Source organism: Nothoprocta perdicaria, unplaced genomic scaffold (genome assembly GCF_003342845.1).
Source record: "Nothoprocta perdicaria isolate Ctin4 unplaced genomic scaffold, notPer1 scaffold_4, whole genome shotgun sequence".
Classification (NCBI taxonomy): Eukaryota; Metazoa; Chordata; class Aves; order Tinamiformes; family Tinamidae; genus Nothoprocta; species Nothoprocta perdicaria.
The window spans coordinates 10646194-10662936 of record NW_020455643.1 but is presented as its reverse complement, the minus strand read 5'-3'; the positions used below and the strand labels follow the sequence as shown (position 1 = coordinate 10662936).

Here is a 16743-nt window from a genome sequence, read left to right as displayed (position 1 = left end):
ACATGTGCAACCATTATCATCCCAGAAGAATTAAGTATGTAGGATGAACACGCTGGTATATGGCTCCAACCATTTAAATTGTGTTCCTTCCCAATGATCCAGGGGACCATATGATGGGATCCCTAATGATGGGACTAAAGAAAAGAAGACTACTACTAAGTATATATTGACCTTAATAGAAATAAGTTTTGTAACTTTATCCTTCCAGCAAGCACACTGGCAATACACTGTATGAAAGAAGAGAAAGAGCTCTCCCAGTAAAGACATCTGTGAGGCCTGCCATGTTAACTGGGCAGAATTTGAGGTAGAAAATGTTTTTCATTAGCTGTACAAGGAAGGGCAGCATCTCTTATGGGAAAGGGGAAGTTTAAGTTGCAGCAAACAGGTCTCAAAGGTCTAGAGGAGGCTGATAAAGAAGCAAAAATATCCACCTTAGGAAATCTCACATTCCTATACTAAGGCTCAGTTCTTATTTTTGTCAGATGCATTTTATAAACAGAGGATACACAACCCTCTGTATAGGATTGATAGCCAGCTAGCAGTTCCTGGGTCACACAAAACTCTCATGCAGCACAGAGTTGCCTTTGGCCTGTGAGGCAGTGGGAATCCTAGCTAGGCAAGAGATCGAGTAAGCCAAGCCTGCTAAAGACCCCAGCAGCCCCCTGTATTCACCCACACCCAGTGCAGCCATGGAGTAATGCAGTCCCAGGGGAACCACCACCATCCTCTGAAGGGGACCAACCCGTGCTCCTCTCCCAGCCATACCATGGTGTCTCCAGGCTCACATATCTGATTCCCATCTCAGTGCTATATGGAGGTTTGTTCCTCTGTATCTACTTATCCGTAAAACAACAACACCCACTTGGAGAAAGGGGTTCATAGCTCTTTCCTTGCTCTTCCTCTTTCAGAGGGAAATAATCTGAAACCATTTTTTGTATAAACAGCATATGCCTTTGGGTCTGTTTCTGTTGTGATAATGGATGGGGTGGGGGAAAAAAAAAAAGTTCTGTCTCTGTATTTCTTTCCTGGTCTTTGACCACAGTAGGATGCATCCGATATTCATCCTTTGCAAAAAAAAAAAAAAAAAAGTGCAATCTGGGCAACAGTAATAAAGCACTATGTACAGAATAGTGTGTATTGGGGAAAAGCATGTGACAGAATTTTTTGTACCCCTCCTGTTTTGTAGCACTATCAGTCCTTTTCAAGCGTGCCATATTTTAAACTCATGCTCCACAAATAATTTACCTTTCATACGCACTACGGCCTGGCTATGGTTCTCCCCTCTGGCATTTCTGGCATAGCAAGTGTAATTGCGTTTCAAGTCCTCTGGTGTGGCTTTTGGAACCGTTATAGTCTTTATGATAGTTTTGTCTTCAAAACTTCTAATAATTTCACTGGAAGAGAAAAGTCAGAAAATTACACATGTGAAAATGCAGAGAATTCTTAGTGACAAATAGTCTTTCTGTGATGGAGCTTTAGCCCTTCTTTCAAAACCACTTGAACTTAAGAACTGATAAGATATATTTCACATTTTAATATTGGAAGTTTCAGCTGTGACTGTTCCTTTATCTGATTTTGCTTATGTTATTTTGCCATTCATACTTCTCTCATTGCAGATGTGTCATATTGTATTTGAGAGATAAAGAACTTTTTGCCTACAAAGCAACAGATTTTATGAACTCTGGATTCAGAATCCATCACAGACTTCTTGTGCAATCCTGGATGAGTCACTTTATGCCTGAACTTATCATCTGCAAAATGGTGATAATATTACTTTCTTTTGTCTCTTACTTTTCTACATAGATTTGCAAATTTACTGTAGTAGCAACTGCCTGAGACATGTTGTTCAGTACCCAGCAAATGGGATTCTGAACTTCATACGGGTTCTTCATCTAATCGAACCTCTATTCTTCCTAATAACTACTATATATAATATTACATTTTTGTTCTCAGCCTCTGGCTTTTAAAACATATATTTCATTTGTGCTATTTTGGAACATTCCTGCAAACGAAATTGTGCCTGTCTATCTTTTAGAAGTGAAATCTCACAGCAGATTTGCAAACCAGAGCAATTAAGTATCTGATACTTGCAGCTGTTGTCATCCTATCAGGACCTGAATGAGTGATGGTGCAAACAGCTGGATAAAGTTCCTTCGAGTCCTTCTGTAAGACTAGGCACAAGAAGTGCCCCCAGGCCTCCTCACCAGAGCTTTTGACCCTCATCATCTGGCTTTCGGCAAAACGATACATGTGGGGTATTTGGTCCTCAGTGTTTGTGGTGAGAGAGCAAGAGTAGAGAAATGCTAGGAGGCCTCCAAAGATTTGATCTTCTTTTATGCAGAATCCCTCATCTAAAGACTTCCCTTGGGGCTGGGACAGTCACATGAACACACATCTGCTGAAACAATCTCTGAACTTCCATTCAGAAATGAGCTGTCTTGTGGTTCTGTATGCCATAAGTCATTGTACATGGTCAGGGACTGAGAAGCTCTACCAGAGGTATGGTACTGTTGCAGAACTGTACCTACGACTCCTCTGCAGGATCCAAATGAAGGTCTACCTTACTAAGGGTTACCTCTGTGTGACTTTTATCTTGGGGTCCATGATGTCATCTGTGTTTTTCCCATCTATAGTCCACCAGACCTCAGTCCGAGAGTCCTTCAAAAAGGTGAAGAAGACTTCACAGGACAGTACAAGCTCATCTCCTGGGGAAAAAGAGAGCATAGTGAGGTGGATGGCATGGCAGAAGCAGCACCATCCTGAATCATGTGCTTTCTAGTGACTTTGTCAGCCTGAGTTCTGCCTCCTTGCAGGAGGGAACAAAGCCATCATACAGCTTTGAACATCTGATAATGGTTGAACATCTTGGACACACTAATTCGCGACAGACCAATAGATAGGAGAATATCCTGCCTTCCTAGCTAATTTAGGAATTCCTTCATTGCATTGAATGGTTCACCCATAGGAGATGGCCCATGCCTACCACAAACAAGGTCGATTCCACACAAGTATTTTGTTGTGAGAACACTTGTTTGGCTACTTCACCGCAGGACAAGGCTTAGGAGCCTAAATCTTTGCAAACCAGATCCTAAGTGACTTTGCCTCTCAGCTGTGCTGTGGGAGAACTCTGGCCTTTTGAGTCGGAAAGCGAAGTGAAGACTGGTGTTAATCATCATCATGGGCACCATATTTTTTACAGCAGTCAACTGAGATCAGCTTGTAATGGGACAAGTTTAGGGAACTGCTCCAAGGAGCTATCCATCTTAACAGATGGCATGGGGGAAGGGGTGGAACACACTATTACACAACGCTGTGAGGTCAGCAATAGGAGGCCTGCCATTAATTAGGAAGTAACCGGGTAAAAGAAGAAAGGAGGGGAGATAAGCAAAATGTGGCAAGAAGAGTGAAACCACCGAGGGGCCAAATGAGTGATGGTTGAATCGAACAGGCAGGGAGAAGGCTGAGAAAGTCCTACAGGGATCCAGCTCCTATATCTCCATGTCTGAATACCTAAAAAAAAGAAACCTGTGCGTTCAAATAAACTTTTAAATGTCTCCTACTCTGTCATTGAGAATGGGCACCCCAGGCAGGGAAAGGACTGTGGGAGCAGAGGAAAGGAAACCCCTCTGTGCTTGTCTACCCCATCCCTGCGGACACGCTGCCACTTACCTGGGTCCAGTTCATAGACAACCTTCTCATTTGGAGAGATGAACTGAGGTGGCAAGGCCTTGTTGGGAGAGCCTGTGGGAGAGAGCAGAGTCCCCCACGGGGGATGCAGATTTCAGGAGACTCTGGTATTTTACAGTTTTGCCCATGCTCTGATCTAGCTCGTAGTACATCCCTGCTGCAGAGTTTCATCCCAGTTCCCAAATTCGGGGTCTTGCACTGAATTGGAAGCTACCCCAAAGCTTAGGTACAGCTAGATGAAAGCTTTTGACCGCTCTCACATCAAAACACCCCTATGTTGCTCTCATTTTCCATGAGACAAAAATCTATAATAGAGTTTATTTTTATTGTTGCTCCTAAAAAATAAAATACATGTTTCCTGCCATGAGTATTTAATTCTGCTCTGAAAGCAGCAGTCACCACAGGACTCAACATATGACTACTGTTCACCAGGTTTCTAAGCTCCCTCTACATCTCATTGCCAGCTAGACTGAGTCCTTATCACTGGCACAGACCTCTCCAAGGTCTGTACAGAGTGGACGTGGGTAACTGGAGGGTGCAGTCCTGCCCGGCTGAGAGTCAGCCTCAACTTCAGCACACAAGCCTTCGAGTTTGAAGGAAGATGAAGACAAGTTGGCTATAATGAGACAAATCTGCAATTTATGACAAGCAAAAGGCGCTGGAGAGAAATATTAACAATGCCAGGGTTATGCATTCACATGCCAGCAGAGGGTAGCCCTGACCATGTCATGGGCTACATGTCACTAGTCTGAGCTTGACCACCTGCTGTGCTCTTTGGGGCATTCTGGAGCTCCTACCAACTACCTTTCCATGTGACATGCACTGGGTGGTCACATGAGGTTGACCCCAACGAGCAAAAATATATCAAGGATAGGTGAATAAGGTAAAACAGATCAAACACATTCATAAATGGACCCTGTGATAGGCTTTTCTAATTGTTTTCACCACTGCTGTTATTCATTAGAAATTTCCACTTTTCAAAAAATTCATTCTTACCCACAACCTTCATCTTTATGGTTCTAGTGAGATTATAAGTTCTTCCGTGGTCCTTGAACGTCACAATGCAAGTGTAATTCCCTTCATACACACTGCGAACAATGCCGATGACAAGCTTGAATTTTTGGGGATATCGTTCATAGAAGTCACTAATCAACTCGCAGTTCTAGAGTAGAGCAGAAAAGCCCTTGAGTTTTGGTACTCAAACTTGAAGATATTGAATTAATGCTACTACATTTTTTTTTTAAGCTATGAATATGATACTTCTGATTCTGTGTAGACCAAACTTATCTGCTATAAATCCTGAGTATGGTCCAACAGGAACTGGTGGCTTCACTTGGAAAACAAGCTGATAAAACAGATGGCCTTCACAGTTTTATCCCATCTTAGACCTGGGCAATTTTCTAAAGGACAGAGCTATGATCTGCAAGTATATTTGCAAGAAAGACGAACACCTCAGCAGAAGGAAATGAAGAAGTAAAAAGAGAACATGTCCCCAGATGATGACAGCTTCTCTAACTCATCTGCAGCTAATCAAGGTACCCTCCCTGACATGGCTGTGAAAAAGGCCCCAAAATGGGCAACCGACAGAGGAAAATCTGTAGTACAGAAACATTAATATCTCTTCTCTTCCTGTCTGATGAGGCAGGAAACCTCTGCCAAGCTAGAGATTTCTTTTCAGGAAGGGACTATGCAGATCGCATCTCGATAGTCATAAAACCCAAAGATATACACATTTCTTAATAGATTATTTCTGAATAGTACATTTCCAAGTCGGATATATCCTAATGGATTAATTTAAGACAGAGGTCATACAACATTTTTTATGTTTCTTATTAGGCAAGCAATGGCATGCTGCCTGCAAAAATTATTTGCATGGGGCTTTTTGTTTAATTCAACTAATTGAAATGTGAATTTCAATGATTGGTACAAGTAAGGCATTACAACTACTGGAGTGAAACTGCTCCTCTTGGCTCCAAATGCATTTTTTCCTGCTGAACTTTGGAGCTGGATATCTTTTCTTTTTCTTTTTTAAAGCACATATATTAATTGACAACTTTCTTTATTATTAAATTCCCTTATAGAGCATCTTCTTATCTAGAAATCTGAAAGTGTTTCACAAGCAGTTAGAGAATTCAGTCCCATAACCCTCTGGCTGCCCATTCTCTGAGAATTTCTTACTCTCCCTTGATTAAAGGCATCCACCCAGAGAATGACACTGAGGACAAGATATAATAAAATGAGCACTAATTTTGTATGCTTGCCTGGAGATAGCTGAAAACAGTCTGGTTTTCAGAGCAGTAGGGAAGGGGTGTCCACACCTTCAGAAATGAGGTCCACTGAATTGCATCAAACTGGCCTCCCATGGCCCTTGGATTGGCCTTGCATGTACAACTTCATCATACGACCTCATGGGATCTTAGGAAGGATGTTACTTTCTCTAGCTCACGAGGAGGGTTTTTCACTGAAGAGGGGAACTGAGTCACAGCTTTGTTTATGGGGCTAATGACTTGCCCACACCACAAGTCATTGATACTGCTAGGAACTAAATTCAGGTTCCTGTCACAGAATTCCTGTCAGAGTGTTTTCCACTTGGACACACTGGTTATAACTTTTCCATGTTAGCTCTCGATTTTATACAAATTCCTTACAAATTGAATTCAATAAAATAAAATCCTTTATTCTAGCTCTGCTAATTTTAAGAGTTTTATTTCTATTAAGACCCTGAAACATAGCTCCCCAATTTTCATGCCAAGCATTGAATAATGTCCTTCTTACCCTGTACCATTTGAAAGTTGGTGTTACACTAGCAGGATAAAACCCATCAATATCTGGACATATAATCTTCTCATTAGCGTGCTCCAGGTAGAACATCTCCTCAGTTGGTTTTATGGAATGACTGACACAGGAGTGTTGGTCTTTTGCAACTACTTCCAAGGGAAACGCAACTTTGCTGCAATAGGTTGTATTTCTGAGGAGAGAGGAGGGTATGGTTGATGAAACAAGAATAGTTCACTTATGTAGTTGTGGAATGAAATAACAACAACAACAACACAACAACAAAATCAACAATAATAAAAATAAACAGCATTAAGGAAGATTATAGCTCTGATGTGCAATGTACAGCCTCAGTTGACTAATTTGCATATGGGAAAGAAATCATCAGCAGAGATGGCCACACAGTACCTCAGAAAATCCTATAAACATGACTAACAAGCAGCATCCACTCTCCTGGTATAAAGGAGATAATAGGGTCAAAGACATAATGAACAAGAGACATTATGAGAAAGGGATCAGAAAGCGCTCTTGTGCTCAATGCACAGCAGATGCTGTGTTCATTTTATACTAAACTTAGAGACACTTTTAATTTCCTAGAAGTCTGAATCTCATGAATCTTCGCCAAATTTGCATGCAGGCAAAACATTACCCCCGTATCTGAAATTATTTTTTACTCTAGACGTACAGATCACTTCTTAATGGTGAGTGCCTGTGGATTTTGCCATGGGCTCTGCAATAATATTTTCATGGACACTTGCAGTTAGCAAGGAGAACACGTTCATTACTGTTTGCAAGACTCCGAGCATTATTACCATGTAAATTGGCTCAGTCCTGAACACTCTTATAATTGTAACTTGTTTTTTAAATTCACATTAATGCTTACGGTCTTCTCCCTACAGAAGATCTGAAGCTAACAGCACAATTTTCATGTATCCATGAAAGTTCTTTGTCCTGAAGTCTGGTACAGGAGCTATACCACACAACCTACCTGAGCATGCAAGTATAATTCCCAGTGTCATTGAGAAGGGCAGGCCAGAACCAAAGGGTGTCTTTCTCCTTACTGATGCGATTGTCTGGGAGACGAAAGTTAATGGGCTCTTCCAGATCCCGGTCCTGCCCAATCCTGTACCAGATCAGCGTTAAGCCAGCAGAATGGGCTGTGCTGTAGTTGTACTTCAGGAAGGTCTCAAAGAGAGGGCATTTGATCTTGGCAGGTTCTCCATCATAAATCTGGATCTGTTTCATGGTGTCCACACCCCAGTCGTCACAGCGTTCTGCAACCAGGAAGAACGGGTGACTTAGCTTGCAAGTCCACAGGAAAAATACAGTTCTGCCCATGTTTCCCATAGCCCATGGTCCTGCCCCCCCTGAAACAAGAGGCAGTAATCTAGTGTTTTCCTCAGACGCAGTCCCGAATGTTACAAAGCAGCTCAAGAACATTGGTTTTTGTTCTGGATATGGGACTGGATGCAAGTGAAGCACAGTTCCAGCGTGCCAGCTAAGCTGGAAGCATCTTGCAATCCCCGTGCCCATTGAGATGCATAATGACGTGCACGAACCACCTTGCACTTCCCACCCCACTGTGCTGACAAGGCACGGCACGGCACCCAGTTCCCCAGCACATCTCTTGTGGCTGCTGGGAAGCGCTACCTGGGGCAGCCTGATGTCCCAGAGTCAAGTCAAAGAGAAAAGGGGTGCTGCCCTTGTGCTGCTCGCAGCTGCGCCCGGGGAGGTGTCTCAGTATATCACAGGAACACCAGAGATCACGTCGCAAAGCCTCTCTGGTTGGCAGATATTAGAAGAACGTGGACAGAAAAACGGAGTACAATATGTTCTTTGAGCCCAATACTTCTGAACTGACTTCAGAGGCCCAAAGCAGGATTCCTGGCATTTTATCTTCCCTAAATAGACACTAGGATGTAGCTTGGCCCCAAATTCATACTTAATTTTAAAAAGCAAAGAGACAGGCTTACAAACCTTTGAGAAGTCGGGGCTCACAGTGCTTAAAGGCAGCGATGCTAACTCATGTGGCTCAGCAATGTTTAGTCACATTGAGGAGGAATCTGGGCCAATAAGAATAGAAATGTTTTCTGGCTGTTTTATATATAAACATAAATGCAAACTGAGCTGCTCCTCCTATGGTATGCCAAACACCTACATGATGGACTCCTGCTTCCAGAGAAAGAGAGGGAAGTGGCATAGGAAGAGGCGGTGAAGCTGATGCACACAGGTATGCTTTAGCGGGAGACAAAAAAAAAAAAAAAAAAAAAATGCTGGAGAGTGCAGCTAGCTCTTCATCTTAGAAGCACACAGATATTTCAAAAGTTCACAGCTTCAGCCAACTTCCTTGCTTTACAGCCAGCCCAGGGGCAGCTTCCGAGTGATCAAAACCACTGCTGAAAGCCTCATACCACAAGAAGGTGCATAACCACTAATCACTGCCATGGGCAAGGCCAACTGGAACCAGTATGCTGCTTAATACTGGCAGGGACAAGTTTCCAGAGCGGCAAACAAGACAAATGAGTCTGCCAGTGACTGCCTACTAATTGCACGATGAAGTTCTGATTGCTTTTTGTGTGAGGTCATTTGTTTTTATAAAGAAAGCCTTTCCCTTCTGAAAGGAGCGAGGCCTCGGGAGCCTTTTGGGCCTATAAATCAGGATACTGGGGTTTCCTTCCTTGCACCTGACTTTGCTGTGTCCTCTTGGGCTTCATAAAGGCAAATTGTCCTTATTACTTCAAATGGCAGCACTGGAGAGTGAGAAAACTGTATCGGAAATTACACTGAATTTCTGCACTGAAATTATTGGAGTCGAGATCAATGAATTTTGCAATCATGAACAGCGCTCTGCATTTCATAACAGCTCATAAATCAGTATTGTGAAACTACTTACCGCTTCTACCTGAATTGGTAATTGAAAATAAATTGTTTTCAGCTGGCTAAGGGAAAAATAAGTAAATAAATAAAAAGGTTGGATACACCTTGCTTTCTTTGTTGGGAGAGGGAGAGGAAGCTGTTAATTGTTATTCACTATGATGAGCGAGGTACATGAAGATTTTCTCTCAAAGTTGACTAATTGTCCCAACTTCACGTCACTGTCACATTGAATGGTCAATCCCAGGCTTGTGCGGTGAGGACAAGTTTAGGTGTGTTGTGTCCTGGGGTGCTGCACGCTCCAACCTTAGCCCCAAATGCCACAAATTACCATGCCAAGTAAGAGCAGCTATACCGCCAACCATGGAAGTCGGTTCCATGTGCGACTAACACCAGCATCCAAATTTCTGGATATCAGTCTAAACTGGAGACAGCTAAAGCAAGGTCATGGGACTTCACACAATCTCAATGGACCCCCAGCTCACACTGGGAAAAAAATATGTATATATACTTACATATTGATATATCCTGGTCCCAATACTAATATTCAAGAGGGCATGACAGATCCCAAGGAGAGAACATGCAAGAATCCACTTCTCACTGTGAAATACAGCATTAAATTTATGGTTCTGGGCCAATCTGCACCAACTCAGGACCATGCTCTCACTGTTTAAGCTGAAAAAATGAATTTTTTCTCTATTGATTTTGTGTGTGTGTGTGCATGCACTAAGAGAGCTGTTAGGGTTAAGAATAGCAAAATCAAGTGGGATTGGCATTCACTAAGTGACTTCAGGAATTCATTAGACAAATGGAAATCCAGTCTAGAGGCTATAAGTGACTCTATGGTCCTTTCCACGCAGCAGCAAGTGGAGCACAAAACACGTAACTGAGGGAGAAGATAAAATTCTAAAAATCCACCATTCCACAAACGCATTTTCCTTGAAACGCCTCTGCAAAAGACCTTTGCAAGAAGTCACCCTTTTCTCAGTACTGATCATGCGCAGTGCAGAGCTCTCAGCTGACCCTTCTCTCTGCTGGGTGCTCTACAACCACAAAGCAGAGCAGTCCATCTCCCGTAATACCTACCACTTACAGCACAGGAAAAGTGCAAGAAACAGAACATATCTATTCTTTTCCTTCTCACTGCATTGACAGCAAACCCAGGCAGCAAGGGGACTGACTCACCTAGGGTCACAGAGAGAGTTAGTGGTGGGAGCCAAGCCCAGTCCAGTCCCCAAGCCACCAGACACAGAAAGGGCCAGGTAGGAAGCATCACATGCTGCAGAGGGGCAAGGAGATCTGGAATGGGAGTCAAAGAGAAGCAGAGAGAGAGGGAAAAGCCAGGCAATAAAAGCACTGCTGTGTGGCCCAGGATGGCTATTCAGAGATTGTAGGCAGAATAGAGGGTGTTGCTGCAGTGCTGTATGGAAAGGGATGATGATTATACAAGAAGGTTGCATATTTGAAAGGAATAAATAAATAAATAAATAAATCTACCACCTCCAGCACAGGAGACAGAAAGGACACAGCAAGGATGCTGATCTTGTTCCACCTGCCTGGAGATGAAGATGAGAGCAGACTGCTTCTTTCTACTGCTCTCCTCTGGTGCTACTTTGCATAGAGAAATGAGCTGGCAAAGTTAACTCCCAATGTCTTCCTGGCTTGGGCTGTCTGTTGTGGCCCTTGTTCATGGAAGATATCTACTACTGATAGCAAGGAGAGCTCTCTCTCCTGTCAAAGGAATTGTCATTGCCATTTCTTAATCTGGTGTTATGACATCCTTAAACATCAGCCATATCAAACAAGATTATTTTTCAGAAGCCAAAAGATGAAGAAAGTGCCTCCCTGAGACACAAAGTAAAAAGCAAAAGGTAGAAAGGAAAATAATTATGTTGCTCAGCTGTGTAAAGGTGAAAACATTTCTTAAAACTTGTTCAACCTTTTACTTACTGCACTGATTCACCCACTTGGGAACAGGCTCTGAATTCACCCATCAAAATACTTCCTTCCAAAAGGTATCTGCAATACCCATTAGCAGCACCCACACACTCCAAACACCCAGGGGGAACTGGTGCAATTATTTGGACTGACAAGGGGAAAAACTGCTGAACTGAGGGATTAAAAAAGCCATAGAGTGAGACCAAATCAAGAAATGCTACCCCAATTTGCTGCAGTTTGGCAGTTTTATGCAATCATTTTAAGTATCTTCACAGCAACTCCATTTCAAAAACTTTCCGCCACCGAAATCTGATTAGCTCCCCTCTGCCTCCACCCCTTCTCTTCCTATCCCTCCCCTGGGGCTACCTGCAAAGGCTTCCACTAGTTAAAATTTCCGTGAAGAAACAGTCAACAGCCGCTCTTATGACAGGCCATCCATCATGTCAGCATAAATTTCTCTTCCATTTGCCAAATCAATGAGTCCTCCTTAATTGCCTCCGACCCCGGGAAGGGGGATTACCCTGCACACGGAGCAGGGTTTGCAGCGACAGCGGGACCTGAGGCTGAATTACAGAGAGAAGTGCTCCGAGCTCTCCTTCCCCACATCATTTCGGTGGCTCTGTCAGACAGGGTGGCTCTACCTTAACAGCTTCTTCAGCTGCCACCGCTGTGCTAGCACAGGGTGAAGCTAATCCGGCTCCATGCAGGGTTAGCAGGGAAGGCAGCAGTTAGCTTCATAGAGGAATTGGCATCAGTGGGGCAGAAAAAGCTGGCCAGGCAAGTAATTCAGTGAGAATTAAGCATTACCACCTTAAAAAAGAAAAAAACCTCCACCCTCTTTCAAGTTCACAGCGGAGAGTGACAAAACACCAGAGGAAGTTGGGTTGAGGAACAGAGCTTTACTTAGAATAAAGAAGGTGCCATTTGTGGCCAGCAGCCACATGTGGGCACAGTTTCCATATACACTGGTGGCAGGAGCACCAACCCTCACACCGCATTGGTATCAATTCTGTCTGGTTTTTAAGTTTGCACTTACACGGGCACAAGTGCATCCGACAGCAGCCTGCTCTGTGGCTGTGTGTTTTGTTCAACAGCTGAGAAATACAGCAGGGAAATGTGGCCTGTAGCTCATCCAATTCCACAGCAAAGGGGTGGGAGGAGGGTGCAGAGCAAAAAGGGATAGCGGAGTTTCTGCTCGCACTGCAGGACGTACTGCTCTAGGCCCCCTGAATCAGGGCTTGTGTCAGCCCAACCCAAAATCACCTGGCTGATTTTGTTCCCAATATTTTCCAAGGTGGCAATTGCGGTCAGATATCTAGAAAGTGACTGGAGCTCAACACTGTCCAGACAGGCCACCAAGGAAATTTTAGGAATTCTGCAGGAACTTATCACCTGGCTTCCAGTCAGGGAATGTTAAAAAGGCCTCCCGTAACCTCACTGCCTTCTTCACTCAGCCTCTTCAGGAGGGCAGGCAACTGGAAGTGTCCTGCACAAACCTCTGACAAGTCTCACAGTGCTCATCATGTGTGTCCCTGCTGTGCTTTAACACTCCTGTGACAACAAGCACCATTACATGCTGCACATGATGATGATGATGGAGTCTCTCCCTCTCAAACTGCTTATCTTGTGAATGGGCAGAACAGACATGAAATGGAAGAAGGCAACATACTTTCTGTTGCAGAGGGGTTCAGCACTTCCAAAAGCACTTTACACATGGTGGTGGTTCAACTTTAGGCCTTGCAAATCTTATTTAAACAGGTATGACGATCTGCACTCTTTGCCAACTCCATGAAAAGCAATCTGGCTGTGTAAACTTCTGCTGACTTCAGCACAACCAGGACTTCAGAGAAAGAGCAAGGCAGGGCTTCTAAAAATTGTGATTCTATAATGGAGCCCATAGCTCCTGACTCCAAGTTTCTTTACCCAATCCAGCCCAGCCTGTAACACGAAGAGTAGTGTTTGTTTATCTGTGTCTTTCAAAACTCTTTCACAGTCGTCTGCCTGCCTTCACTCACTATCTCAGACTAAAGCGTTACAGTGATTAACACTAAATATTTAACACTAAAGTGTTAAAGGGATACAGTGTTGTTTTGGTTACCTCCAGCAACTGGACAGGAGGAAAAAAAAAAAGGGGGAAAAAAAAAAAACCCACACACACAAAAAAAACCAACCTGTTCATTTTTCCCGGGCAAGCTAGACCTGTTTTCCTGGAGGCCTTTTTAAAGTGGAGATCAAAATGACAAGGGAAGGGGTATGAACTGCCTCCAAGCCTGAAGGAAAAAAGGGTAAAGAGCTACTTTCCGTCCCATTTCATTGAGGAAACAGTCGCAGAGAGACACGCAGAGCAGCACAGGAGGAAGAGAGGCAGAATGAGGAAACAGAGCAGCCCTTTGCAAGATCGTTGGGTGAAGAGGAGGCAACATGGAAGGCCAGGTGGTTAACCAGTTAACCTGGCTGCACGGCAGCAGGGCTGTGCTGAGGCTGACAGGGGCTCTTTGCATGGCCAGCACGTGCGGGTCCGTGCATCTGCATTAACCTGCTGACCCCTTGCAAAAGCACCTCCACGTAGTGCCCTCCAGCGCTGCGCTCTCCTGCCCGTCTGCCTCTCCTGCAGCCTGGCTCTGCTCGCTGGAGAGCAGCTCGGGCACTGCTCAAACACAGAGCCTCACACACAGTCCTTCCTCCACACAGACAAGGGTGGCCACGTGGCTGTGCTTGCTGCTCCTGTCCACCACCCTCGGCACTGCTCTCAGCCCAGTATCTTACCCCTGTCCAGGACCAGACGTAGCTGGAGGTGCCCAGGCAGGCTGGGCAACACTTGTGTGCACTCAGTCTCTCACATTTCACCACACAACCTGCAGCCCGGGAGAGGTGATGGCTAAAAAGGGCGGGAATCTGATGAGATATTCCCTGATAGTCTATTTGATACACAAAGAGGGGCAAAAGCAAGCACTCAATACCACGTCAGTGATGCACACAGAACGGGCTGCTTTCTTCTACACATTTCTGCATTTCTGAGACAGTTTGAGCTGCCAGGCCACATCACATTCTCCTCTGCACAAGAATCACCTCTCACTATGTATTTCCTCTCTGACAGGAAGGAAAAGCGAGCTCTCCCCTCCTCACTTCTCCTCCCAAGGTGCGGTTCTGGCTGTTTAGGACGGAGGTTGACGGCTCCAGGTTACACATCTGCTCCCAGGCTAGCTCTGCTCTGCAGGTTTTATCTCCATTTCAAGGCTATCCACTTTTTCTTCAGTGGTGAATAACTTTATCCCCCTGAGCACCATAAACTTCTACAATTGCAGTAACTCACAAACTGGTATGGGTGGTTATAAAATCATGTCTTAAATTAGGACAGCAAGAAGCTGAGATTGGAAGAGTAGGAGGAAATCAGGAAATCCCAGGGGAAAGAGATGGAGGAGGGATTTAGTCTCTTTAGAAAACAATAACGCAGTTTAATCTATTTTTCTTTTGACTTTACACACTAAAATAAGCTTCTCAGCTTCTGGGGCTGTCACAAATCACAAGGAAAATAAAGCTACTGGAACCCCATCAGTAGAGCAAGAGCTATGTAGCAATAATCCTGAGGAGCTGTGCAGGGCATTCTATCTTCAAAGTGTTTTACAGACAGTAATTCATTAATCTGTAAATTTCCCCTGGCCATAAGTAACTATTCTGCCTTTCTACTGAGTGCAAGAGAGACTTAAAGCCCAAATTGCCACTTCACAGGGACTGGGAAGGAGACAGCTCTGACCTCCGGAGCCTGATCGTGGTTTCTGGTGCACTGTGGTCAGAGTCAGATACCCTAGCATAAGCCTGAATCCAGAACTACCGGTGATGTCTGGTGTTTTGGTCCTAATTTTGGAGAGAATAAAACCACTAGCAGTCCCTGGTATTGGAGACTGTAACATCTACTCACAACTCGGCACATCAATAACAAAGCCCCAAATAAAACTCCCAGAGGGTTCGGCGGCTCCAGGCTGCCTTACAACAACTGTTTGCCACGGATGGGAGTGTTAAATCAGTGCAGAAGCTGGCCCCACTCCTGGGCTCATCCTACCATAAAGCCTGGCTGGAAACACCCAGGGGAACACAGGAGTTTCCTATGCAAACACAGAGCTTCCTAGCTGAAGGATTACTTCTGTACAGCAGCTACTTGTTAACATTAGATGGCTCCATTAGATAATCAGCGCTCAGCACAAAGCGATTCTTTCCCTCCTAGCAGCAGCATTTTTCTGCCTTTGCCCAGTCCTTTCTAATTCCCAAGACAATAACTCTAACAGCGATTCCCTCCTGAGGAATCACCCTGCAAAAGCTGCAAGTCCCTGAAGAATAAGACAGCAGAGAGAAAACGCTGTGTGGAGCACACTGTAGTCCCATCCTTAAAACAAGACACCATCAAAGACAGGTCAGCTGTGAGGAAAAACAAACAGATCAAACATTTCCTTATTCATACTATGTTCTTCGACTCCCTTTTTACCTCTTTAAAGCCAGTATATATCTACATCACTCTAGTACTGTCAAAGAGATCATTGTAAAACCAAATTTGGGTACATGGGCTCCTTTGCCATCCTTGTCTAGACATGAAATATCTAGGTTCATTAAGCATCCTACAACACAAGCCTTATTTCCATCTTAAGGATGGCTTAGCTGAGACGAGAGAAGCAGTAAGACTCTGAACACCACTGCAAACAATGCCCCAAAGGTCACAGGTAAGGAATTCACAGCAGGGCACTGCAGATCAGACGCACTTTCAAGACCAGAAGAGATCTCCCCGAGAATACAGCATGAGTTAGTAGTAACATTAAGCACAAATTCAATCCCAGACTCTTTTACTCCGAATTAAACAGATCACACCTCTTTCTCTTTCAACTTGCAGCTCTCTTTCAGCAAATGATTTTGCTCCAGCACCAGCCTCTGCACAAGGCAGAACAGCAGAACCAAAAGGAAGGCTGTTTAATGCCATGGTGCTGCAGTCAAAATTTTGGGGAAAAAAGAAATGCAGGTGTGTCACTCCCATGGAGAGCAGGGTGAAACACAACACTGAAGCTCTCTGCCATGCTGCCAGGGGGACAGTCAGACACACCGACTAAGATGGATGCAAAGGCTTTATTACAGCTGGAGCAGTGTTGATTTTATAGCTGGAATTTTAATAAGTGTTGGCTCTTCATCACACTAAGCACAGAGAGCTCAGGATTGAGTACAGTGGGAAACCCTGGCTCAGGACAGTTGGGTCAGTGCCGCCACATGTGCAGCATGCGTCAGGAAGGAGCATTCACAGGGACAGGGAGCAGAGGCAGCAGCAAAGGACACCAGGATTGCAGCCTCCCCAAACACACTGCCAGCTCCAAAGCCACGGACCAAGAGAATACATCCTTTGGTCAATATAACAATGCCCGGGCAAAGTAACAAAAGTAACATCTCTCGTATGAAGAGATGATGGGAATGGAACATCTCTCGTATGAAGAG

At 44.3% G+C, this 16743-nt stretch overlaps 1 protein-coding gene across 4 annotated transcripts in view; it reads right to left on the bottom strand.

Annotated features, from left to right (window-relative positions):
* IL1RAP (interleukin 1 receptor accessory protein) overlaps positions 1–16743 on the bottom strand; it is a 44660-nt gene that overhangs the window by 12191 nt on the left and 15726 nt on the right. For 3 of the 4 annotated variants that reach the window (XM_026045399.1, XM_026045401.1, XM_026045402.1), the window contains exons 3-8: positions 7451–7736; positions 6463–6655; positions 4684–4849; positions 3670–3741; positions 2576–2705; positions 1246–1394 (exon numbers count right to left, since the gene is read on the bottom strand). In XM_026045399.1, coding sequence (XP_025901184.1) covers positions 1246–1394; positions 2576–2705; positions 3670–3741; positions 4684–4849; positions 6463–6655; positions 7451–7736 — 996 coding nt within the window. Of the gene's footprint in view, positions 1–1245; positions 1395–2575; positions 2706–3669; positions 3742–4683; positions 4850–6462; positions 6656–7450; positions 7737–9851; positions 9882–16743 lie in introns of those variants that run through there. The other variant, XM_026045400.1, reaches the window with a different exon arrangement.